This window comes from Bufo bufo, chromosome 4, assembly GCF_905171765.1.
Source record: "Bufo bufo chromosome 4, aBufBuf1.1, whole genome shotgun sequence".
NCBI lineage: Eukaryota > Metazoa > Chordata > Amphibia > Anura > Bufonidae > Bufo > Bufo bufo.
Genome location: NC_053392.1, coordinates 370,924,351 through 370,949,079, shown reverse-complemented (window position 1 = coordinate 370,949,079; position 24,729 = coordinate 370,924,351). Strand labels below are relative to the sequence as shown.

The window sequence follows — 24,729 nt, the reverse complement described above, 5'->3', positions numbered from 1 at the left end:
GGTGCTGGGAGTCTGACCCCCAACAATCTGATAGTGATGAAGTATACTGAGGATAGGTCACTGATATCACACTGCACAACACATTCCTGAAATGTCCTGGAAATAAGAATCCTGGAGCATTATGTATTACAACTTGACATTGTGTCCTTTCTGTTATTCCTACTGGAAATGTATGTATAAATTGACAAATGGGAGCTAGCGTTCCCCTTAGAGGGGTTATCCCATGATTAATGTAAAAAAAATAAGACATCATATAGTACATGACAAAGCTAGAACCATATGTTACATATGGTATTTTATGGTCTATATGTCTTTTCTGCTGCGGCTCAGCGGGAGTGTCTTCTCTGCTGCGGCTCAGCGGGAGTGTCTTCTCTGCTGCGGCTCAGCGGGAGTGTCTTCTCTGCTGCGGCTCAGCGGGAGTGTCTTCTCTGCTGCGGCTCAGCGGGAGTGTCTTCTCTGCTGCGGCTCAGCGGGAGTGTCTTCTCTGCTGCGGCTCAGCGGGAGTGTCTTCTCTGCTGCGGCTCAGCGGGAGTGTCTTCTCTGCTGCGGCTCAGCGGGAGTGTCTTCTCTGCTGCGGCTCAGCGGGAGTGTCTTCTCTGCTGCGGCTCAGCGGGAGTGTCTTCTCTGCTGCGGCTCAGCGGGAGTGTCTTCTCTGCTGCGGCTCAGCGGGAGTGTCTTCTCTGCTGCGGCTCAGCGGGAGTGTCTTCTCTGCTGCGGCTCAGCGGGAGTGTCTTCTCTGCTGCGGCTCAGCGGGAGTGTCTTCTCTGCTGCGGCTCAGCGGGAGTGTCTTCTCTGCTGCGGCTCAGCGGGAGTGTCTTCTCTGCTGCGGCTCAGCGGGAGTGTCTTCTCTGCTGCGGCTCAGCGGGAGTGTCTTCTCTGCTGCGGCTCAGCGGGAGTGTCTTCTCTGCTGCGGCTCAGCGGGAGTGTCTTCTCTGCTGCGGCTCAGCGGGAGTGTCTTCTCTGCTGCGGCTCAGCGGGAGTGTCTTCTCTGCTGCGGCTCAGCGGGAGTGTCTTCTCTGCTGCGGCTCAGCGGGAGTGTCTTCTCTGCTGCGGCTCAGCGGGAGTGTCTTCTCTGCTGCGGCTCAGCGGGAGTGTCTTCTCTGCTGCGGCTCAGCGGGAGTGTCTTCTCTGCTGCGGCTCAGCGGGAGTGTCTTCTCTGCTGCGGCTCAGCGGGAGTGTCTTCTCTGCTGCGGCTCAGCGGGAGTGTCTTCTCTGCTGCGGCTCAGCGGGAGTGTCTTCTCTGCTGCGGCTCAGCGGGAGTGTCTTCTCTGCTGCGGCTCAGCGGGAGTGTCTTCTCTGCTGCGGCTCAGCGGGAGTGTCTTCTCTGCTGCGGCTCAGCGGGAGTGTCTTCTCTGCTGCGGCTCAGCGGGAGTGTCTTCTCTGCTGCGGCTCAGCGGGAGTGTCTTCTCTGCTGCGGCTCAGCGGGAGTGTCTTCTCTGCTGCGGCTCAGCGGGAGTGTCTTCTCTGCTGCGGCTCAGCGGGAGTGTCTTCTCTGCTGCGGCTCAGCGGGAGTGTCTTCTCTGCTGCGGCTCAGCGGGAGTGTCTTCTCTGCTGCGGCTCAGCGGGAGTGTCTTCTCTGCTGCGGCTCAGCGGGAGTGTCTTCTCTGCTGCGGCTCAGCGGGAGTGTCTTCTCTGCTGCGGCTCAGCGGGAGTGTCTTCTCTGCTGCGGCTCAGCGGGAGTGTCTTCTCTGCTGCGGCTCAGCGGGAGTGTCTTCTCTGCTGCGGCTCAGCGGGAGTGTCTTCTCTGCTGCGGCTCAGCGGGAGTGTCTTCTCTGCTGCGGCTCAGCGGGAGTGTCTTCTCTGCTGCGGCTCAGCGGGAGTGTCTTCTCTGCTGCGGCTCAGCGGGAGTGTCTTCTCTGCTGCGGCTCAGCGGGAGTGTCTTCTCTGCTGCGGCTCAGCGGGAGTGTCTTCTCTGCTGCGGCTCAGCGGGAGTGTCTTCTCTGCTGCGGCTCAGCGGGAGTGTCTTCTCTGCTGCGGCTCAGCGGGAGTGTCTTCTCTGCTGCGGCTCAGCGGGAGTGTCTTCTCTGCTGCGGCTCAGCGGGAGTGTCTTCTCTGCTGCGGCTCAGCGGGAGTGTCTTCTCTGCTGCGGCTCAGCGGGAGTGTCTTCTCTGCTGCGGCTCAGCGGGAGTGTCTTCTCTGCTGCGGCTCAGCGGGAGTGTCTTCTCTGCTGCGGCTCAGCGGGAGTGTCTTCTCTGCTGCGGCTCAGCGGGAGTGTCTTCTCTGCTGCGGCTCAGCGGGAGTGTCTTCTCTGCTGCGGCTCAGCGGGAGTGTCTTCTCTGCTGCGGCTCAGCGGGAGTGTCTTCTCTGCTGCGGCTCAGCGGGAGTCACATCTTGGGTAGGCAGGTGAAGGCTGAAACTGAGCATGTGCGACTATCTTAGTGAGCCGGAAAAAGAAGTAAGGGAAAAAAAAAAAACAGCAGGTGGCGCTATTCAGATAAATTGTATTAACTCAGTGGCTATGCTAAATTTTTAATTACATGCAATTACAAAGTATACAGATCCAGGTGCTGGTTTTATAACTGCTGAATATTTTTGTGGGAGAACCCCTTTAACGGTTTATGTCCCTACATAGTATGACCGTTTTCAATCAGACGCATTTAGGAGACATCTGCCTCTTAATAATGTGCTTCTTACTGCAGCGCTCAGGGGATCAAGGCTGGTGTCATAGTGGCTCAGGCTGTATTGTAAATCTGGAACATCTATAAATTTCCTCTCTAAACTTTTAAACCAGATTTTAGCTGTCTTTCAGATTTCATCCCAGAAATGCGCGTGCATTTTGGCTACGTTTCTCTCACTACAATATGCCAGTTCTCAATTAGGGCTCGTCCTTTTACCTAGCACTGAGGGTTAAAAAAGTCTTAACTCCTAAATATGACTTTTTGCACCACACTTCAGACACAAAGACAATAGTAAATCTGGACTATTTCAATTGATCAGCAAAGAAGTTTGGACATAAAAACGACCCAATGTTAGAAAGCTGAGATTAAAGGGCTTCCGTCACCCCACTAAACATTATTATTATTTTTTGGTTAGTTATAATCCCTATACTGCAATTTTTTTTCATACATACTGTAATTAATCCTTTCGGTTCAGTAGATTATGTTAAAAACGTATTTTTAAAATATGCAAATTACCTTGCTACCATGTTGATTGACATGTTGCTAGCATGTTGATTGACAGGGCCAACGGACGGGATCGTCCTCTGGCTGGTCCTGTCTGCTTTCAAGATCTCACGCCTGCGCCGTAACTGTATTCAGTCGGTGCAGGCGCACTGAGAGGAGGACGCTCGCTCGGCCGCTCCATCCTCAATGCGCCTGCGCAGATGACGTCATCAAGTACACCCGGAAGAGAAGACGCCGGCATCGCTGGAAGGAGGCGGAGAGTCTGTTGACGTCGCTGGATGCTTGAATCAAGTAAGTATGTACGTAATAAGCATGCTGCCACAAAAACCACCAACGAAATGGGAATAAATAATTTTATAAAAATGACAGTTATTAACACTATACCACCAACGATTATTAATAATAAATCTCTTCCAGGTGTACTTGATGACGTCATCGGCGCATTGAGGATGGAGCGGCCGAGTGAGCGTCCTCCTCTCAGTGCGCCTTCGCCGACTGAATACAGTTACGGCGCAGGCGCGAGATCTTGATAGCAGACAGGACCAGCCAGAGGACGATCCCGTCCGTTGGCCCTGTCAATCAACATGCGAAGGGGGCGTCTTTAGGATAGGAGGATGCGGCTGCTACCAGCAAGTAGCCTTCCTACTTGCTGGTAGCAAGGTAATTTGCATATTTTAAAAATACGTTTTTAACATAATCTACTGAACCGAAATGATTAATTACAGTATGTATGAAAAAATCGCAGTATAGGGATTATAACTAACCAAAAAAAAAATAATGTTTAGTGGGGTGACAGAAGTCGGAAGGGGTACAACTAACGGCATCCCCGCGGATCAACTGTTTTCATTGCACTGTTTTTAGTGGCCATGCCTGGTTACTGCTATGCTGCTCCCATTCTGATGAGTACTTGGTTAGATTTAAAGTCAAACTTGCTGTAGTCATGTTGCAAATATCTGCGTTTTTTTTTTTTTTTTTTTGTAAGTCAATGGGCACAAGATCAGATTCTGCACCATTGACTTGCATAGTTTTGGTGCCTGATCCGGCTTCTTCAGTTTCCCATGCCGCACACAAAATTGCTGTTTGCAGAGATTTTGTGTCCGGCATGGGAACACAAAAAAATGGAAAGGAATGCATTCTGGTGCCTTCCGTTCCAGTTTGTTCAGTTTTGTCCTCATTAACAATGAATGGGGACAAAGCTGAAGTGTTGTGCTGTGGTTATGAGACCCTGTGCCAGATCTCAAAACCGGACAGCACAACGCAGATGTGAAAGTAGCCTAAAATGGCCAATTAGTAGACTTCAGTCCAAAGAGGCTTCATTAGTCTATATGACAATTTAGGTGAACAAATGATAAAATTATCATGGAGACCCCATTGTTGTTGAACGTTTTGCACATTCGGTCAGTCTAAGCTAATAATTTTCTCATTTTTGGTTATGTAATATGATTTGCTGCAGCCAGAAAAAGAAGAGGATGAGAACAGAGTACCACAGGTGTTGAATGCTGCTCTTGAACCTTGTTGCCTGCAAACCATTTCATGATATTAGACTTGTATGTGGTGAAACGTGTAGTGCGGTCGAACTCCCCCTTTCTAGTTTTGGTATTTTAATTGGATTGATCTTTACAATTCTTGACCTGTTTCTACACAAAATGAATTATGAATCTAGTTGGCATTTTACAGAAAACGACCTGCAGAACAGGATTACAGAAGCCTTCGATTGTCTGCAGCTTAAGTTGTCAGTCCAACTACTTATACCAAATTCTGCTTGTTTATTTTGCTTCATATTTTTTTTCCGTTTTTTTAATTTTAATTTCGCAGAGCAAGTCCTTGAGAGTACAAGGAGAAAATATTTATGTGAGGCATAGCAATTTAATGTTGGAGGTTTGTATGACTGCAACCTGTCCATCTGATCTGCCATGGCTGCAAGGGTGGGGCTGCCACATGCAGGCTGCTGCTCAGGGCACAGTGCATGAAATGCATGACTGGTGGGGTGGGAGACGAGTGCATGCTGTGACTTCAGGTGTAGACATCTCCCAGAGATGACCTGTTCTTGTAAAGTCTCATTCATACGTCAGTGTTTGGTCAGTGATTTCCATCCGTGATTGTGAGCCAAAACCAGGATTGGAGCCTCCACAGGGATAAGGTATAAGGGAAAGATCTGCACCTGTTCTGTGGTTAGAGCCGCACATGGTTTTGGCTCACAATCACAGATCGAACACTGACGTGTGAATGATTCATAATGTTGTAGAAACGAAAAGGGAAACCATATCATATCCTCCTATGCTGTAGCACCTTTTAAACTGTTTTGTTGCCAATCTTCTTGTATATATAAAAAAAAAAGCCACATTAACAGTCGTCACATTAGTCGACTTCCAGCACAGTGTGCGTCATTTCCCTATGTGTTCTGTTTTAATGCAGTGACATTTCTTAGTTCTTCTAACCAAACTAACCGTTCTTCTTGCTTTTTGCAGCTTTTCTAATAAGCTGCTTCTTGAAGACCATTTTGAAGCTCTGACTTGCAATCTGATGAATTATGCGTTTCATCCTCCCCTTTATTGCTTAATATATGCTTTGCATATCTACGCGACGTGGAAAGTCAGAGTTTATAATAATAAAAATTTAACAACTTATTAAGTAAAGAGAAATGTCTGACCTGATGCGTTCACTCTGATACCAAACTAGTCATCTGTTTAGTGTTGGGCCTCATGCATACAACCATATTTTTGCTCCACGTGGACCCATTAATTTCTATGGGACTGCAAAAAATGCCAACAGCACATAGATGTCATCTGTGTGGCCGTTCTGCACATAATAGAACGTGTTCGGACAAGAATATCCATTTCTAGAATAGGGACCGAGGATCTGCGGTTTGGCCGTGAAATCCATACGGTCGTGTGCATGTAACCCTAAAGCCAGAATGGAATCTAAAGTGAGTCGACTGGTATAGTTTATAGATCATTTTTAAGATTGTTTAGGGACACATTCGTTTTAATTTGAAATCTGGCTATGTGACCAGTCTCAGCTTTATTATTCGGATGCACAATTACAGTTTTGTGGCCCTGTAGTCCAATTTGGTCAAACATCAAACTGAGCAGTGCTACATCTAATGCATATCCACTCTTATGTTGAGCAGTGTAAGCCATCCTTGTAAGGTTTTGGGCCATATGTACAGATGTAGCACGGGTAACACACAAAATCTTAACTCAAATTTCTTAAATCATCGTGTTATCTTGAAACAAAAGCCATTGAAAAGCAATTGAAGGTGTTTGCTTGGTTTAGATAACACATCTCATAAAGCATGAGTGTTAACGCTACTACATCCGTATTCATATTGTTCATTTTAGCACGTTCAAACAGGTCAAACATTTTGTCTTTAAAGCTGTTTTTAAAAATGACTAATTTTATTGATTTTTCATCACATTTGAGTTCTTGTCGAGCTTTGTCTTGTCTTTTTGTTTTACATAACCCATTAATAGGATCTGGATAAATCACAAGATGACATTTTGAAACATCAGGCTAGCATTAGTGAGCTCAAGCGCAGTTTCATGGAGTCTACACCTGAGCCACGTCCCAACGAATGGGAAAAACGCTGTATCACTCCGTTACCTCTGCAGACACAAGGGGTATGTGACAGATTTAGCTTGTGAATTTATCGTGATGTGTAGTGGTTTTCTTTAAGCTACTTTACTGCTAGATTTGTTATTGATTCCTGCAAATCTTAAGTCTATGATCTAAACCAGACAGAGTGCTCGTACAGGGTGTGGCTGAGCTGCTTCCACTGAATGCGAAATACTGTTAATAGTTTTGGTGCAGGTGAAGCATATACAAACCTTATGCCTGACCTGTACTTGCAGTGAAACCACGGTGGTAACCCATGATTGCATTACTGATTCCCTATCATCAGGATAGGCCATCAATATCCGATCAGCAGGGGTTCGCCACCCAGCCCCCTCCCACCTATCAGCTCTTTCAGAGTAGCTCCGGAAATACACTGCTCCATCCGTGGTGTAGTGGACACAGCTGGTTACTGCAGCAATGCGCCCATTCACCTGAATGAAACAGCGATGCAGTAACGAGCTACATCCATCCTGAGGATAGGCTATCAGTAATAAAATCCTGGAATATCTGGTTTTGCTGTCGTTTGAAGCCGTAATATGATGGCAGAAAGGCACCTGTAGAAATCTGGTGTGAACTCTGCCTTTAAACCCTTCCCAGTATCCGCTGTACATGTACGGAAGATGTTGGGTCTTCAGAGATGACGCCCGCTCAGGAGCTGAGTGGGTATCATAGCCACAGCAGTCTCCCGGAGGCAGAAGCTGATCACAGACTTTTAACCCCTCAGATGCTGTGGTCATTTGTGACTACGACATCTGAGCGGTCAAATCCAGGGAGTGCTGCGCTCTTGGGATCTGAAGGGCTCCCTTGTGATTTATTGAGGGACCTTTTCAGTTGCTATGGCAACGTGGGATCTTCCGAAGGCTCCGAGGCCTGCATCAGTGGAGTCCCTATCAGGTTCTGCCTGTGCACTGACTCTCGCAAAGACTGCAGTGTTAAATTAGAATACATGAGTACGGTAAGTCCCCTAGGGGAACTTCCTTTCCCCATATTAAAAATAAACAATAAAAAAAATAATCTTCACGATCATTAGCCTTGCCACTTCCCGAAACACCTGTACTATTAAAATATTAAAATATCTATCTCTTATGGTGAATGCCATAATGGAAAAAATCGAAATGGCTGATTCGCTATTTTAATTGCCAGACCTCCCCCGAAAATTGAGCTGCATAGACCTAAATATAAAGAAAAGCTACAAGTGTCAGAATGTGGATTTTTATTTTTTATTTTTTAATCTAAAAACACAAGAAAAAATATGCAAATGTGCCATTACTGTAATCATGCTGACCCAGAGATTGCAGGTAAGGGTACTTTCACACTAGATTTTCTGGCATTGAGTTCCGTCCTAGGGGCTCTATACCGGAAAATAACTGATCAGTTTTATCCTAATGCATTCTGAATGGAGAGTAATCCATTCAGGATGCTTCAGGATGTCTTCAGTTCAGTCTTTTTGACTGATCAGGCAAAAGAGAAAACCGCAGCATGCTACGGTTTTATCTCCGGCGGAAAAAACAGAAAACTTGCCTGAATGCCGGATCCAGCATTTTTTCCCATAGGAATGTATTAGTGCCGGATCCGGCATTCAAAATACCGGAATGCCGGATCCACCCTTCCGGTCTGTGCATGCGCAGACAGGTAAAAATGTGAAAAAAAATCGTAATGGATCCGTTTGTCCGTATGACAAACGGACAGACTGATCCGTTCTTGCAATGCATTTGTGAGACTGATCAGTATCCTGATCAGTCTTAAAATGCATTCAGTTGGCATACGTTTTGCCGTATCATTCTGCCGCAAGTGTGAAAGTAGCCTTACAGGTCAGTTTTACCGAATTGGGAAATTTGTAAAAACAAAACCCATAAAACTGGGGTGGAATTGCATTTTTTCCCAATTCCACCCCATTTACAATTTTGTTTCCAGCTTCCCACTACATCATATTCAATATTAAATGGGGCCATTTGAAAGTACGTGTCCCACAAAAATAAGCTCTCCTATATCTCTGTGATTGGAAAATCAAAAAGTTATGAAGCCAGGAAGGCTGAACAGTAACTAACATAGTGTAAGAATCCTAAAGGGCTTCTCCAAGACACAAACAGTGATAAGTTATCCGTCGTATAGGTTATTAATGTCACTTCTAATATGTTTGTTGTAAAGGCATGGATTGTGTGGTCCTAACCTTCGTCTAACTGAATGTCTTAATAATCTTTCATTTGTTTCCTAGTCATTTAAAAGATATTTTTAATGCTATGATTAAAAGGGTTTTCCAGGATCAGAAAATTGGGACAGCTACCAACTAGACAGGCGGTAGACGAACAAAAGTAGAGAATGAAAAGGCGTTCCAGAGGATGGGCCATCGATATTCTGATCCTGAAAACCCCTCCAAACATTTGTTAGTGTTACAACTGAAGAAGTTTGAGATTTCATTTACTTTAGAAATTTGCTTCAAGGTGAACTAATGGTGGGGCCTTAGTTCAATGATGAGTTGGTGAAATATATATATATATATATAACTGTGTTTCAAAGGACTGTCTTTTTTAAGGTATCCCAGTGTTAGTTTGAATCTACCTAACTTCTAGTAAGGTGCCATACACACAGCAGTGTTTGCAGACAGAATTTGGTGTGGATCCTGGGCCAAATAGCCTTCGGGCAGCAGTGTGGAATCTGCTATGCCTCTGAAGGCAACAGCGCCAAGAAAGGAATGTCTATGCTACCGGCCAGTGACTTCTCAGTCTCAGAATCTGCACCAAATTATGTCTGCAAAAGACGTAGAGTGTATGGCCCTAAAGGGGTTGTCTCACTTCAGCAAATGTATCGTGTAGAGGAAGTTAACACAAGGCACTTACTAATGTATTGTGGTTGTCCATATTGCTTCCTTTGCTGGCTGGATTCATTTTTCCATTACATTATGCACTGCTCATTTCCATGGTTATGTCCACCCTGCAACCCATCAGTGGTGGTCGTGCTTGCACACTATAGGAAAAAGCTCTAGACTTTGTGCGTTCCCATTGTCCCGGCCACCAGAGATACTGATACTTTTTCCCACCAGTGTGAAAGCACGACCACCCCTGATGGCTTGAAGGGTAGTTGTAACCATGGAAACTAGCAGTGTATAATGAAATGGAAAAATGAATCAAGCGAGCAAAGGAAGCAATATGGACAATAACAATAGATTAGTAAGTGCCTTGTATTATCTTTCTCTACCTGATAAATGCTACTTGCCGAAATGAGACAACCCCTTTAATACAAGACACTTACTAATGTATTGTGATTGTCCATATGGTCTCCTTTGCTGGCTTGATTCGTTTTTTCCATCTCATTATACACTGCTTGTTTCCAGGGGTTGCGACCATCCTGCAGTCCATCAAAGGTGGCCGTGCTTGTAGACTATAGGAAAAGGGGCTGGCCTCTCTGGTGACCAGGATCATGGGAACGCACGTAGGCTAGTGCTTTTTCATATAGTGTGCAAGCACGACCACCACTGATGGATTAAAGCTTGGTCGTAGCCCCTGGAAATGTGCAGTGCATAATGTGATGAAAAATGAATCCAGACAGCAAAGGAAGCAATATGGATAATAACAATACATTAGTAAGTGCCTTGTATTACCTTTCTCAACGTTATAAATACTATTTGCTGAAGTGAGATGGCCTCAGCCAGTCAATAATCAGACTGATTGTTTTTCCGTGTAGATTCAATCTTAAATAAATCTGTTTTTCTTTATTTTAAGATGATTGTAAGCCAAACATTTTACCAAATGAAATGTTCCAGAAAAGTGGAGTAATATGGTATCTGACACAGGTGGTGTGAAGCATATTTTATCTTGTCTGCACCATGTATGACAGATGTGAAAAAGAAGCTTTCAAGGCATTGGGCTAAACAAGCAGCCGATGGTTGTGCCAAATGTGTTGTTGACTTGCGTCATTTGTTTCATGGCAGCTGCTACATACAGTACATGTACAACATAGCCCTTAGTGTTTCTTTTATGTTGTGAGTGGGGTGAAATGAATTGGGTATGTGCGCGGTCTTAATAAATGGTGCTGCTGCAAAGGGCATGAATGGGTCACTTAACCTCTTAAGGACATAGGGCGTACAGGTACGCCCTTGTGCCCTGGTACTTAAGGACACAGGGCGTACATGTACGCCCTGTGTATTTTCGATCACTGCCGTGCGGCTGGCAGTGATCGGAACCCGGTGCCTGCTCAAATCATCGAGCAGGCACCTAGGCTAAATGCGCGGGGGGGTCCCGTGACCCCCCCATGTCGGCGATCGCGGCAAACCGCAGGTCAATTCAGACCTGCGGTTTGCTGCGATTTCTGAAGTTTCTGGTCCCCGCAGTCCCTGACCGCAGGGATCAGAAACTTTATATGCCATAAAAAAAGTTTTATTTACCCCCCCCTGCACCCCCGAATGATTTTTATGGTGGCGGGAGGTGCAGGGGGAGGGTTGCGGGCGGTGTGGGCGGTGCGGGAGGCGGGCGGTGCGGCAGGCGGGATCGCGATCCCCCGCCCGCCTCCCCTTGTATAATCGTTGGTGTCTAGTGGGGATACCAGGGTGCCAGCACATTGCTGGCACCCTGGTATAAACGGCTGACATCTGCGATGCGATGTCAGCCGTTTAACCCTTTCCATACAGCGGTCCGTACGGACCGCTGTATGGAAAAGGTTAACAGCGCAGGGAGCTCCCTCCCTCTCCCATCGGGGGGCTGCTGTGCCTTTGCAGCCCCCCGATGGGGAGGGAGAGAGCCCCCAGAGAGCCCCCCGAGAGATCCCCTCCTTACCCTTCCCCGTCTGCGAAGTTCTGAGCAGTACTGAGCAGACGGGGAAGGTTCCCATGGCAACAGGACGCCTCTCAGGCGTCCTGCTGTCCATGGTGCTGAACAGATCTGTGCTGAATGGCATAGATCTGTTCAGTGTAAGTAAAATACAGTACAGAACAATATATATTGTACTGTACTGTATTATTCAGACATCAGACCCACTGGATCTTCAAGAACCAAGTGGGTCTGGGTCAAAAAAAAGTGAATAAAAGTGAAAAAAAAGTAAAAATCAAAAAACACATTTATCACTGATAAAAAATGAAAAAAATAAAATTCCCTACACATGTTTGGTATCGCCGCGTCCGTAACGACCTGATCTATAAAACGGTCATGTTACTTTACCCGAACGGTGAACACCATAAAAATAAAAAATAAAAAACTATGATGAAATTGAAATTTTGCCCACCTTACTTCCCAAAAAAGGTAATAAAAGTGATCAAAAAAGTCGCATGTACGCCAAAATTGTAACAATCAAACCGTCATCTCATCCCGCAAAAATCATACCCTACCCAAGATAATCGCCCAAAAACTGAAAAAACTATGGCTCTTAGACTATGGAAACACTAAAACATGATTTTTTTTGTTTCAAAAATGAAATCATTGTGTAAAACTTACATAAATAAAAAAAAAGTATACATATTAGGTATCGCCGCGTCCGTATCGCCCGGCTCTATAAAAATATCACATGATCTAACCCCTCAGATGACCACCGTAAAAAAATAAAAATAAAAACGGTGTAAAAAAAGCCATTTTTTGTCATCTTACGTCACAAAAAGTGTAATAGCAAGCAATCAAAAAGTCATATGCACCCCAAAATAGATGCCAATCAAACCGTCATCTCATCCCGCAAAAAATGAGACCCTACTTAAGATAATCGCCCAAAAACTGAAAAAACTATGGCTCTTAGACTATGGAGACACTAAAACATTTTTTTGGTTTTAAAAATGAAATCATTGTGTAAAACGTACATAAATAAAAAAAATTGTATACATATTAGGTATCTCCGCGTCCGTGACAACCTGCTCTATAAAATTACCACATGATCTAACCTGTCAGATGAATGTTGTAAATAACAAAAAAAAAAACGGTGCCAAAAAAGCTATTTCTTGTTACCTTGCCGCACAAAAAGTGTAATATAGAGCAACCAAAAATCATATGTACCCTAAACTAGTACCAACAAAACTGCCACCGTATCCCGTAGTTTCTAAAATGGGGTCACTTTTTTGGAGTTTCTACTCTAGGGGTGCATCAGGGGGGCTTCAAATGGGACATGGTGTCAAAAAAACCAGTCCAGCAAAATATGCCTTCCAAAAACCATATGGTGTTCCTTTCCTTCTGCGCCCTGCCATGTGCCCGTACAGCTGTTTACGACCACATATGGGGTGTTTCTGTAAACTACAGAATTAGGGCCATAAATAATGAGTTTTGTTTGGCTGTTAACCCTTGCTTTGTAACTGGGAAAAAAATATTAAAATGGAAAATCTGCCAAAAAAGTGAAATTTTGAAATTGTATCTCTATTTTCCATTAAATCTTGTGCAACACCTAAAGGGTTAACAAAGTTTGTAAAATCAGTTTTGAATACCTTGAGGGGTGTAGTTTCTTAGATGGGGTCACTTTTATGGAGTTTATAATCTAGGGGTGCATCAGGGGGGCTTCAAATGGGACATGGTGCCAAAAAAACAGTCCAGCAAAATCAGCCCTCCAAAAACCAAACGGCGCACCTTTCACTCTACGCCCCGCTGTGTGCCCGTACAGTAGTTTACGGCCACATATGGGGTGTTTCTGTAAACAGCAGAGTCAGGGCAATAAAGATACAGTCTTGTTTGGCTGTTAACCCTTGCTTTGTTAGTGGAAAAAATGGGTTAAAATGGAAAATTAGGCAAAAAAATGAAATTCTCAAATTTCATCGCCATTTGCCAATAACTCTTGTGCAACACCTAAAGGGTTAACGACGTATGTAAAATCAGTTTTGAATACCTTGAGGGGTGTAGTTTCTTAGATGGGGTCACTTTTAGGGAGTTTCTCCTCTAGGGGTGCATCAGGGGGCTTCAAATGGGACATGGTGTAAATAAACCAGTCCATAAAAATCAGCCTTCCAAAAACCAAACGGCGCACCTTTCACTCTACGCCCCGCTGTGTGGCCGTACAGTAGTTTACGGCCACATATTGGGTGTTTCTGTAAATGGCAGAGTCAGGGCAATAAAGATACAGTCTTGTTTGGCTGTTAACCCTTGGTTTGTTAGTGGAAAAAATGGGTTAAAATGAAAAATTAGACAAAAAAATGAAATTCTCAAATTTCCTCCCTATTTGCCAATAACTCTTGTGCAACACCTAAAGGGTTAACAACGTATGCAAAATCAGTTTTGAATACCTTGAGGGGTGTAGTTTCTTAGATGGGGTCATTTTTGGGTGGTTTCTATAATGTAAGCCTCGCAAAGTGACTTGAGACCTGAACTGGTCCCTAGAAATTGAGTTTTTGTAAATTTCGGAAAAATTTCAAGATTTGCTTCTAAACTTCTAAGCCTTATAACATCCCCAAAAAATAAAATATCATTCCCAAAACAATTCAAACATGAAGTAGACATATGGGGAATGTAAAGTCATCACAATTTTTGGGGGTATTACTATGTATTACAGAAGTAGAGAAACTGAAACTTTGAAATTTGCTAATTTTTTTCAAATTTTTGTTAAATTAGGTATTTTTTGGTGCAAAAAAAATTTTTTTTTTGACTCCATTTTACCAGTGTCATGAAGTACAATATGTGACGAAAAAACAATCTCAGAACGGCCTGGATAAGTCAAACCGTTTTAAAGTTATCAGCACTTAAAGGGACTCTGGTCAGATTTTCAAAAAATGGCCTGGTCCTAAGGTGTAAAAAGGCTGTGTCCTTAAGGGGTTAAGCAATTAAATGCTAAAAAAATGACAGTTTTGATTTCAGTTCTTATGCATGCTTTTATTTTTCGGCAATTCTCTTCAGGGACAGTTGAGCTTGTATACCCTTGACAAGAAGCCGTCTGCTCTCCTGACAGGTCTATTATAGTGAATACTTGCATTCCCCACAATATCACAGTTTCTTAGAATTCTATTTTGTACCATTCAATTCACTGCAATGCCCCCTAGAAATGAATTAATTTAGTGGGTATTGTCAACTGGGAACGTCCAGTCACTTTGACAAGGGGAATGGTTACGAGCAATAATAGAGGAACGGCCCAAAACAGATTTTCTCCGAAATGTCCTTCCGTAATAATTATTTTATGGGGAATGCAAGTATTTAGGAAAACAGTCATGTAATGAATGGTGACAGATCCTCTGTAATAATACGAAAGGGGTTGTGGCACGTTTTGAAGTTATTCCCTATCCTGTGGATAGAGGATAACAAACTGATCAATGGTGGTCTGATCTAGTGGGCGAGCATGCACCCTGCCGCTCCATTCATTCTCTGTGAGACTGCCGGAGACTACACCGCAGCACAAACACAATGCTGGAAGAATATGGGGCTATTTCCCATGGTCTCATAGAGAATGAATGAAGCGGCTTGGGCTCATGCTCAACCTGCTGCTCCATCAGATCGGGGGAGCAGGATCTCCATTCTCGGGATCATTGGGGTTCCCAGCAATCGGACCCACACCAATGAATTAGTTACATAGTTAATTCGGTTGAAAAAAGACCTGCTTATAGGGGATAACTGCAAAACTTGGCACAACCCCTTTAATCTTTGACACCTAAGTAGCTGCCGGTGTTCTTTGGCTGCACAGTATTTCGGGATCTTCGTGGTGCCTTCACAGTAACGTCACTTTCTGATTGGTTTCTAATATTTTCTTTTAACTCTTTGCTCTCCACTTTCTAACTTGTCTAGAGCCTAGAAGAGGAGATCACATCCATTCTCTTTAGTAGAGAGAACTTTCCTACCCTGTCTACTTCTAATCACTGGACAGCCGAGGGCAATGTGTTGAATGATAGTGGCACGCTTTGCGTTTCTCCCTCTCCGCCGCTGTCTGAGGTGCTCTCTCTTTTCTTCATACTCTGTGCTGTTTACACTGTCTCTCCAGTCTCTGCCATGCTTTTGGATAGCTGTCCCAAGTGCCAATGTCTGTCTGATAATGTCACCATTAAACAGAGAAGATATCAGTCTTTTTGTATGTCTAAAAAGTGAAGTTCCATAAAATCCCACGTTGTGATTTATTTTGCCCATCCAGTGCAAGCAAGACTTTCCATCTTTCTGTTTGTCTTGTGAAGCCTGGTAGGGAACAAAACTGAAGTGAGATGAGTTTTTGGCTAATTTTGAAGTCATTATAGACTAATCTATGTCACAGTACTGATTAAGACCATTACTTTTTACTGTATGTAGTAGAAGTCTCCAGTGGTGAATGGTAGCACCAATAATTCAGTGAATTCCCCAGAGGCTGTATGAATTGTACAAGTTATGCATGAATGTGCTTTCCCAATAAAGTTCTTTTTTGAGACTTTCAGCAGAATAACGGTCCCCTTCAATTGTTTACTTAGGCCTGGCGGTTCATCTGCATAGTGGCTGCAGGTCAGCCCCATACAAGTGAATGGAAATGAGGTGCTTTACCAGTCACACTTATCGTATGGGTTTTCAGTTATTTTATCTGGAATGTGCCGTGGCCCTTTCATGCCAAGTAGTAATGAGTTCTGGAGATCGCACTTCTGCTGATCAAATGTTGATGGTCTATACTAAGGCCTCATGCACATGACTGCATTTTTGGTCCGCATCCAATCCACATTTTTTATCGATTGCGCGTGGACTCATTTCATTTCTATGGTTCTGCATCTACGGTATGTGGCCGTTCCGCACATTTTTCAACATGTCCTATTCTTGTCCGTTTTGCAGACAAGAATAAGAAGTTCTAGTAAATGCACACATCCCCATATTTTGTAGATCTTCGGTTTGCGGACCACAAAACACATATGGTTGTGTGCATGCAGCCTAAGGATAAGCCATCAATATTAAAGTCTCAGAATATTCCATAAATGGTAGGGCCTTATGTTGTGTAAATGCTGAGCATAAAAAAAAAAAAAAAAACGGTAATTTGCACAAACTCCACTCCAAACATTTGTAGTGCAAGTTGACTTACATGTCAATTTATGCTGCTGATTTCACCCTTTGCAATGATTTGGGTGAAACCCGCATCAATTCCTCAAAGGAAGGTGTTAACCTATATATAAGTGTAAAGTAGTTTCACTTATGCTTTATTGGATTGAAGTATGTGCATCTATGCAAAAAATATTAAAATGTTAAAATTTAAAAAATACTACACATCAAAGTAAGGAAGGAGGCAGAAAACTAACAGTAAACTTTATAAAGACCATTGGGGTCATTTATCAAACTGTAAAGTAGAACTGACTTAGTTGCCCATAGAAATCAGTCAGATTCCACCTTTCTTTTTTAGCAGCTCCTTTGGAAAATGAAAGTTGGAATCTGATTGGTTGCTATGGGCTACTAAGCCAGTTCTACTTTACACCAGTTTGATAAATCTCCCCCAATATGCTTTAAATAGATATAATTTAAAATTGGTAGGCAATAAAGATGTATATATGGATCCTAAGGAATATCTGCCTGTCCTGTAAAAAAAATAAAAAATAAAAATTGAAAATATATAATTTATATTATATGGTACCTAAGAAAACTATACATTACCTAAAAAGTTTTGAATCAGTTGTCTGTGTATACTAAACTTTACACCTATCATATAGTATTTTATATCTAGTATAGAGTAGAAGAAAAATGTACTTTTATGTAAATCTGGATGTAGACATGGGGATCAGAATGAAAACATCAATTTGTTATATTGCTGCCATCATTCATGGAACTGGAAAACATTAAGCAAAAATAGTTTATTTTTGTAATAAAAACGACTTAATTTATTAAACCCTAACTTTAGAAAGCCTTATGATTTGGTGAGGGCAGGCTTATGTACAATGCATAATTCCTGTCTCTATTTTCGTAAATCGCCCATGTTATCAACAGCTTGACCTCTGAGATGTTCACCCAGCTTTGTGTTTGTGTATTTGTGTCCTTATGTTCAATATCTGTTGTTGTTTTTTTTTAAATGTTATGCAAAGGGGGATTTTTTTCTTCAAAGTTTTTTAATGTTTTGTGTTATTGTGAATATGTATTGATGTGTCCTTTATGTGTACTTGTGTCCTACAGAAACTTATACCCAGAACAAGAGGGATCCGCACAGGACTGAGTGATGCTCTTGAGGTGCTCAGATTGTACTATAAGTACCAATATGTTCATCTTAATCACCATCACATTTTTCCATTTTTTTTAGTTGACCATCACTTTTGTTGTCCTCCATGAAATGCCGAAATCTTTCTTTTTTAATTTTATTTATTCATATACTTTTATTTTCCTCATCCATTTTCATATAGAACTCAGATGAGATAAAGAACGTAGTGGAGGAGGAAATTCAGGCAGATTCTGACTATGCAAATACAACTGTCAAGGAAGACCTCAATGCTGGAATAAATGGAGATATTGAACACCATAATGATGTCAATGAAAAGGTGGCAGAAGTAAAAGATCTGGATAAAAATGACACCCACTCAGTATCTTCGTATGATAGCAGTAGTGAAAGTGAGAACGAAGAGGTAGAATACAAAGCTGAAAGTAGAGCTTCTGAACATGTCATACCAGAAGAGTCAGAAGAAGGTGTAGAAGACGTGAAGGAACTTGAACCAGTTGAGGAGTCTCAGATGAGTGAAGACCATACTGTAACTTTAACAGTTACAGAAATAAAAGAAAAGACTGAAATTATATCCCAAGAAATTACAGTTGGTACTTTTGAAAGAAAAGAGAAAGTTGAAGAAGAGCATGAAGTTCTCAAAGAGCAGCAAAACAAAATTAATGGCGATGTTTCTCACATCGACGCTGATGCTTCTGCCCAAATTATTTATTGTTCAGAGGTAAATGGGAGGAACAGAATGGGTGTCTTCGTATATACCTATCCATTCTGTTACCACTGCCCCTTTATAAAAAAATTCTTTCTTAAAGAAGATTTGGTGTTTGCTATCAAAAAGGCAAACTAGTGAATATGGCTTCTGGCTGCTATCCAGTTGTGGCAATTCTTTACACTGCCATATAGTCTTTATACCATTTTTCTTTTTCTGTTTCATTTCACCATAATTCCCCATCTTAAATGTTTATTATACATTTGGATCTTGTCTTGTCCAAATGTGCGTTATACAGTATGTGGACCAGCAAATATTCTTCTTTGTTCAGTATATGTACCTAATAATTACTAATTGTATGGTTTCTTTAGATTCCCATACTTCTGTTTGTCTACCATTTTCTACTCTTCTCAGTGCAATAACTTTAAAGGGGATTTCAAGGCTTCTGATATTAATGACAATATCCTCTGGATAAGTTATAAATATCAGATTTTGGGGGCCCAGCACCCCATGATCATCTGTTTTGTAATTATTTGTTCTCATTCAAGTGAGAGAGCTGAGCTGCAGTAACGCACCATGACCACTACACTTTGAATGGGGCTATGCTTACAGTTCAGTTGAGAGTGCTGCTTCCAGAGGCTGCAGGCAACGCCTGATTGGTGGGGATGTTGGACACCTATTGGATATTGGTGACTTATCCTGAGGATAGGTCATCAATATCAGGGGCCTGGAAAATCCTTTTAACTCTGTGCTAATATCACTAAATTCTTCAGTTTACTTGTACAACTCAGTGTATACAAGTGACTTGTAATGAGTCTGCCTTTTAATATATCACAAGTTTCTTAGTCTTAGAAGTATGTTTATATGTCCTCCTGGCGGAACGTAGGATTAAGCATTGAAATTACTTGTATGATCAATAGGGGCGTTGCTAGGGTCTCAAAAGATCTGGGGCCAAAGCCCCAATACATATGTAAGAAAATCTAGAACCAGGCCCCCCATCCCAGCACTTAAGACATATTTTACTTTTTTACTTCAGCGCAACCAAATACATAAAAGGCACCACATACCTATTACATCCTGTCACTTCTCTGATGTAGATGTTCTGTTCTCCGTTCACCTTGATGACTTCTGTCAGCTACATGTCATCTCTGCAGAGTTTGCCACACAAACACCTTAGGTTCCTCACTTTTCCGTTATTCTCATCTTACTGGTACTCCGACAGTGTTATCCCGCTTATACCCTCAATAATGTGCCCACTGTGCTTCCCTGATGCCCCCAGATACTATACTGCAGAGATAATAATGCCATAGAGGTAGTCTACCCATAATAATATAAATCCCCACCAATCATAATACTCTCCCAGAGTGCCCTCATTACTATTAATGCTCTTACAGTGCACTCAATAATTATAATGCTCTCCAAGAGTGCTCCTCTTAGTGTGCCCAATAATAATACCCACCATAGTTCACTCAGTAGTAACGCCCCTGTAGTTGTGTGCCCAGTATTAATAAGGCTGCTATAGAGCCTCCAGTAGTATTAAGACCCCCCTTAGAGAGTCTCAGTAGTTATGCCCCTTATAGTTTCCCATTAGTTGTAGTGCCCCTGTAGTTATAATGCCCTCCTGTATTGTTTAGTAGTTATAATACCGCCCATAGTACCCCCTGTAATTAAAATGACCCCCTATTTTGCCCAGTGGTTAAAATTTCCTCCTATAGTGTGTACCGTAGTTAAAATGCCCTCAGTAGTTCTTCTCTTAGTTAAAATACCCTCTATAGTACCCCCAATAGTTAAAATGCCCCTCCTTATGGGAGCAGTGCTTCAGTGATGAGTGCTGTCCACTACAATGTTGGCACTGCTGTGTAGCTCAGGTGCTGACTTACGGCAACGGAGCTAGGCAGAACAGCTGATCGGCAGGGTTGGGATGCTTGACCCCAGCCGATCACTAGTTATCGCCTATACTTAGGCCATCACTTAAAGGGTGGACAACCTCTTTTACGGGCATGGCACTTAGGACAGGGATCCAGCAAATAAAACTTAACCTACCAACTAATTTCTGGTGCAGCGGGCAAACATTAACCTTGTGAGATGGTTGCCTCACACACACCGTCTTTGAGCTGGAAGCCATTTGAGACACTTCCACTCTGTCTCTGAGCTTAGCTGGGAGCTCTTGGGGAGTCTTGGACAGCAGCCTTCAGCAGAGTGGACTGTGCCACCACTCGGGATCATCCAGGACTGCAGCAATCTCCCGCAGATGCTGCACAACCAAGTAGTCACTCTGCTATTACTGTCTGCCTGTTCCCACCGGAGAGGAGGAGCCAGCCAGCCAGGTTAGAGAATACATGGAGGCACTCATCACACTGCCGCGCTCACCTCTATGTCAGGTATGGCAGCATCATGATGATCAACATTATAAAGTGTTTTGGCAAGAACACACACCACTATCTCATCCTGTCCTCTAGGTGAAGGACTTACACACTCTTTTTTTTTATGAAGACCGTGTAGAAAGATGCTTATTTTTCCATTTAGAAAGCAAATGAACAATAAAAAAAAAAAAATCTGTACAAAGGTGTCCTTTAATAATGATATTGATGACCTGTACTAGGGGTAGGCCATCAATTTTAATGTCCCAGATAACCCTTTTAGTGATTTAATAATGTACTTCCCAGTGTAGATCTTATTAGGATTGCTTTGGATCACAGATGACCTCATTAGCTTTGACCCTTGAAACCTTAGAGAAAACTAGCTATAGGTATACATATTTCTTTTTGTGTGTAAGATTTATATGCTTGTTTTTCTCTAGCCTCCTGTGGTGAAAACAGAGATGGTCACCATTTCTAATGCCACACAAAGGACTGAAATTTCAACAAAAGAAGTCCCAATAGTTCAAACAGAGACAAAAACCATTACCTTCGAATCTGCTCAGGTAGAGTTTCTTTGGTGGCTGGCTGTGGCTATGAGATGTAAGCTGTGTGTACCCTATAGATATGAGTACTGTATTCTAGATTATGTAATAATTGCTGCACTTCATTATAATAATTAATATCTTTACTTGTGAAAAGCCATTTTTGTATTTTTTTGTCACCTCTTTTGGGGGAAAAAAACATGCTCTTGGTGTGTTCCACTTCACAATATAATAATCTTTATGTAGCAGCAATGTATTCCAGAGCGTGGAAAATAAAAATTCTGAGAATACACATACAGAAAACTCAGATAGTAGGAAACTAATTCAGACACGAAGAGTGACGTCCCTGCTCACATTCTATGAGGAAATAGGAAAATTATTTGTACAGTCGCTGGCAACTTCATAAACCTCTTACTGTGGCCCAATAAACTGTATAGCTGTGCGTACTTTACCCCATAAGGCTCCCGACTGCTTGTGCGTGATGTGCAGAGCTGCAGTCCCGGGCTCCATAGAGAGCAGGATGCTGAACTCCTCCTGTGCAAAACAATAAGGCCACATGGGTGAATAACCTGACTGCTGCCATCTTGGATGGCCGGACTGCAGTTCTGAGTGTTTACTTATACTCATCCAGCCAATAGTAAGTGCATTACGGGGCGAGCAGTATATATGTAGAAATGATACACTAACGCCATATAGAAGAGTAATGAGGGCTGCATATAAATACTACCTGTCAGGTCACAGATGACACCGGTAGATGTATTGTTACTTTCAGGATAGGTTGTAGGGGGGGGGGAAGAGTCTAGTGAGGAAAAGGCCGATAAATAATAGAAGAATGAATCAGAGCAACATTAAGAGTGCTGGTTGTTTCCACAAGAAGTAAAGGGCAGATTCTGGAAATGGTTGAAGTGCAGGTGACATAAGCATGGAAGTGATTGACTAAAAGAAGTGAAGATAAGATAGAGAAGTAGGAGAGCACATTGAAATTTCAGTTTAGGTAGGTTAAAAGACTATGGAAAGACAAGAAGTTCCGTTTTTAAAAATATTCAGTTTCAGATTGAGAGAAGATTGTGTTTTGTAGCAGTGCTTAGGAGATGACACTGGAAGAGGTAGTCGATCATTGGAAATCATTAGAGTAGAGATGGTATTGAAAGGCAATTCTTCTTATAGTTTGTCCAGGGGGGCCATGTAAAGAGAAAAGAGTAGAAGACCTACAGTAGGACTAAGAAACCCCAACAGCAGAAGAATAGTAGTAGTAGTATAGCTAGAAAGTGATATACTGACTGAGCTGTCTGAACGAAAGGAAGAAAACCAAAAGTGGCCAGTAGTATTAAAGCTAATAGACAATAGTAGTAGTTAGTTCTCCACAGTATAAAGTGCTGCAGAGAGATCCCCAAGTATCCATAGAGAATAGTTATCATTAAATGTAGCCATTAGGAGGACATTGGATACTTTAGTAAAGGCTGTATGGAAACCACATTGTTAGGGCTTGATCATGCGTAACGGAATTGCTGCAGAAACGAGAATGTAAGTGGAGTGAGATTGAGGGAAGGGTGGGGATGAAGAGATGCCTAATAAGTGGAGAAAGAAGAATTTTTCTCTGATAGGATGTCATGTTACAATGGTCGACCTGGAACCAATATTGTATGTTGAAACCATTGTAACTTGAGTAATTGATTCCAAAGCCTAAAAAAGTCATCCAAGATAATAGAAAATGAAGATTTAAGAAAAATAAGCAGATAACGAAGACGGCTAAAACAAGTCCTTACATATAACAGTCGGGAATAGCTGCTACATAGCAACTAATTCAGCTATTTTACCAGAGAAGTGGCCCTTGGTTGGTTGGACCTAGTCTGAGGTGTTCTATGTTGTCTGGTTTCAACTTATGAAGGTTGTCTTTATAGAGTAGAAGAGGAGGGATGATAATTAGGGATGAGCGAAGCGAGCTTCGGATCCTATATCGAAATCTCTTTGCTCCAAACTTCGTTTTAAAGCTGTACAGATATTCGTCTCTGTACAGTATTAAAATGCATGGGCTCCGGCGAGGCGAAAAGAGTTATCACTAAAGTCTCGCGGGACTTAGGTAAATAACTTCAGGATTTGATTTTTGAACTTGAAAACCATTTTAAAATTTTGTTCTAAAGTCTGCTTCGATACCGGTTTTAAAATGTTTTTCAAGTTTAATAATCAGATACTGAAGTTATTCACCAAAGTCTCGCGAGACTTCGGTGTTAACTCATTTCGCCTCGCCAAAGCCCATTCATTTTATTGCTGTACGGAGACGGATCTCCATATAGCATTAAAACGAAGTTTGGAGCGAATCGACTTTGGATCTAGGATGCAAAGCTCGTTTCGCTCATCTCTAATGATAATGTTAGAAACTGATCAAAGCCAGAAGAACACTAGCTCAGGGGATCCTTTTTTCATTTTGTTAGAGCATTAGTAAATAGTGAAGGGCAGATGGCAGTTAAAGATACATGTAGGAACTGAGAGGTAGGAGAAATTGGATTGTCACTGGGCATGTTAAAGTCACCCTTAATGACAGTAGGTCTTTTACAAGAAAAGATATGAAAAAGCGAGGCAGCAAAGTGATTCAGAGACTGGCATGGTTGGCCACGGGGTGGGTAGACAACGGTCACTCACAGGGATAATGAACAGAAGAGTCTGGGGTATGGACATAGGAGGGGGAATGTGAGTAAGAGTATTGGAACGGGAGCATAGGACCCCCGTCCTCTGGATTGGTGGGGGTTCCAGCAATCAGACCCCCACCAAACAGTTAGTAGTTCTCTATCCTATGGAAACAGGATAACTTTCATTCTTGGCACAATCCTTTTAAAGCCATGTTGTTGTGAGAGTGAGCAGGTTGAGAAATGTCTTATATAGTGATTCTGAGTGATTTGAGCGACAGCTAGTAAGTAGAATCTGCCAACTATATGTGTATTCTGTAGGGAGGCATGATGAGCAGGTCATCTCCATCCACCAGCTTTGAGAATTTTACATGCAGCATGCAAAGGAGAAAACTGCTAAAAATGCCAGATACAAGTCCTATAATGGTCCGATATAGTGCTATCGCTCATGTATACACATCTGGCAGCTTGATCTGAAAATATAGGTGTTCTTGAAGGTTATTTAAGAAAGTGCATGTGGATGTATATCGACCAGGGAAGGAGACATCGATGTGGATAAAATGGTTACACAAAGTCTACACACCCCTGTTAAAATGTCAGGTTTCTCTGATGTAAAAAAATGAGACAAAGATAAATCATTTCAGAACTTTTTCCACTTTTAATGTGACCTATAAACTGTACCACTGAAAAACAAACAAATCTTTTATGTAAAAATAAAATAATATGGTTGCATAAGTGTGC

At 42.5% G+C, this 24,729-nt stretch overlaps 1 protein-coding gene across 7 annotated transcripts in view; it reads left to right on the top strand.

Annotated features, from left to right (window-relative positions):
- Positions 1-24,729, top strand: part of EPB41L2 (erythrocyte membrane protein band 4.1 like 2) — a 179,759-nt gene that overhangs the window by 131,924 nt on the left and 23,106 nt on the right. For 3 of the 7 annotated variants that reach the window (XM_040429135.1, XM_040429136.1, XM_040429134.1), the window contains 5 exons: positions 4,938-5,000; positions 6,596-6,742; positions 17,720-17,773; positions 17,944-18,477; positions 21,263-21,385. In XM_040429135.1, coding sequence (XP_040285069.1) covers positions 4,938-5,000; positions 6,596-6,742; positions 17,720-17,773; positions 17,944-18,477; positions 21,263-21,385 — 921 coding nt within the window. The remainder of the gene's footprint in view (positions 1-4,937; positions 5,001-6,595; positions 6,743-17,719; positions 17,774-17,943; positions 18,478-21,262; positions 21,386-24,729) is intronic. The other 4 variants (XM_040429138.1, XM_040429137.1, XM_040429139.1 and 1 more) reach the window with 4 other exon arrangements.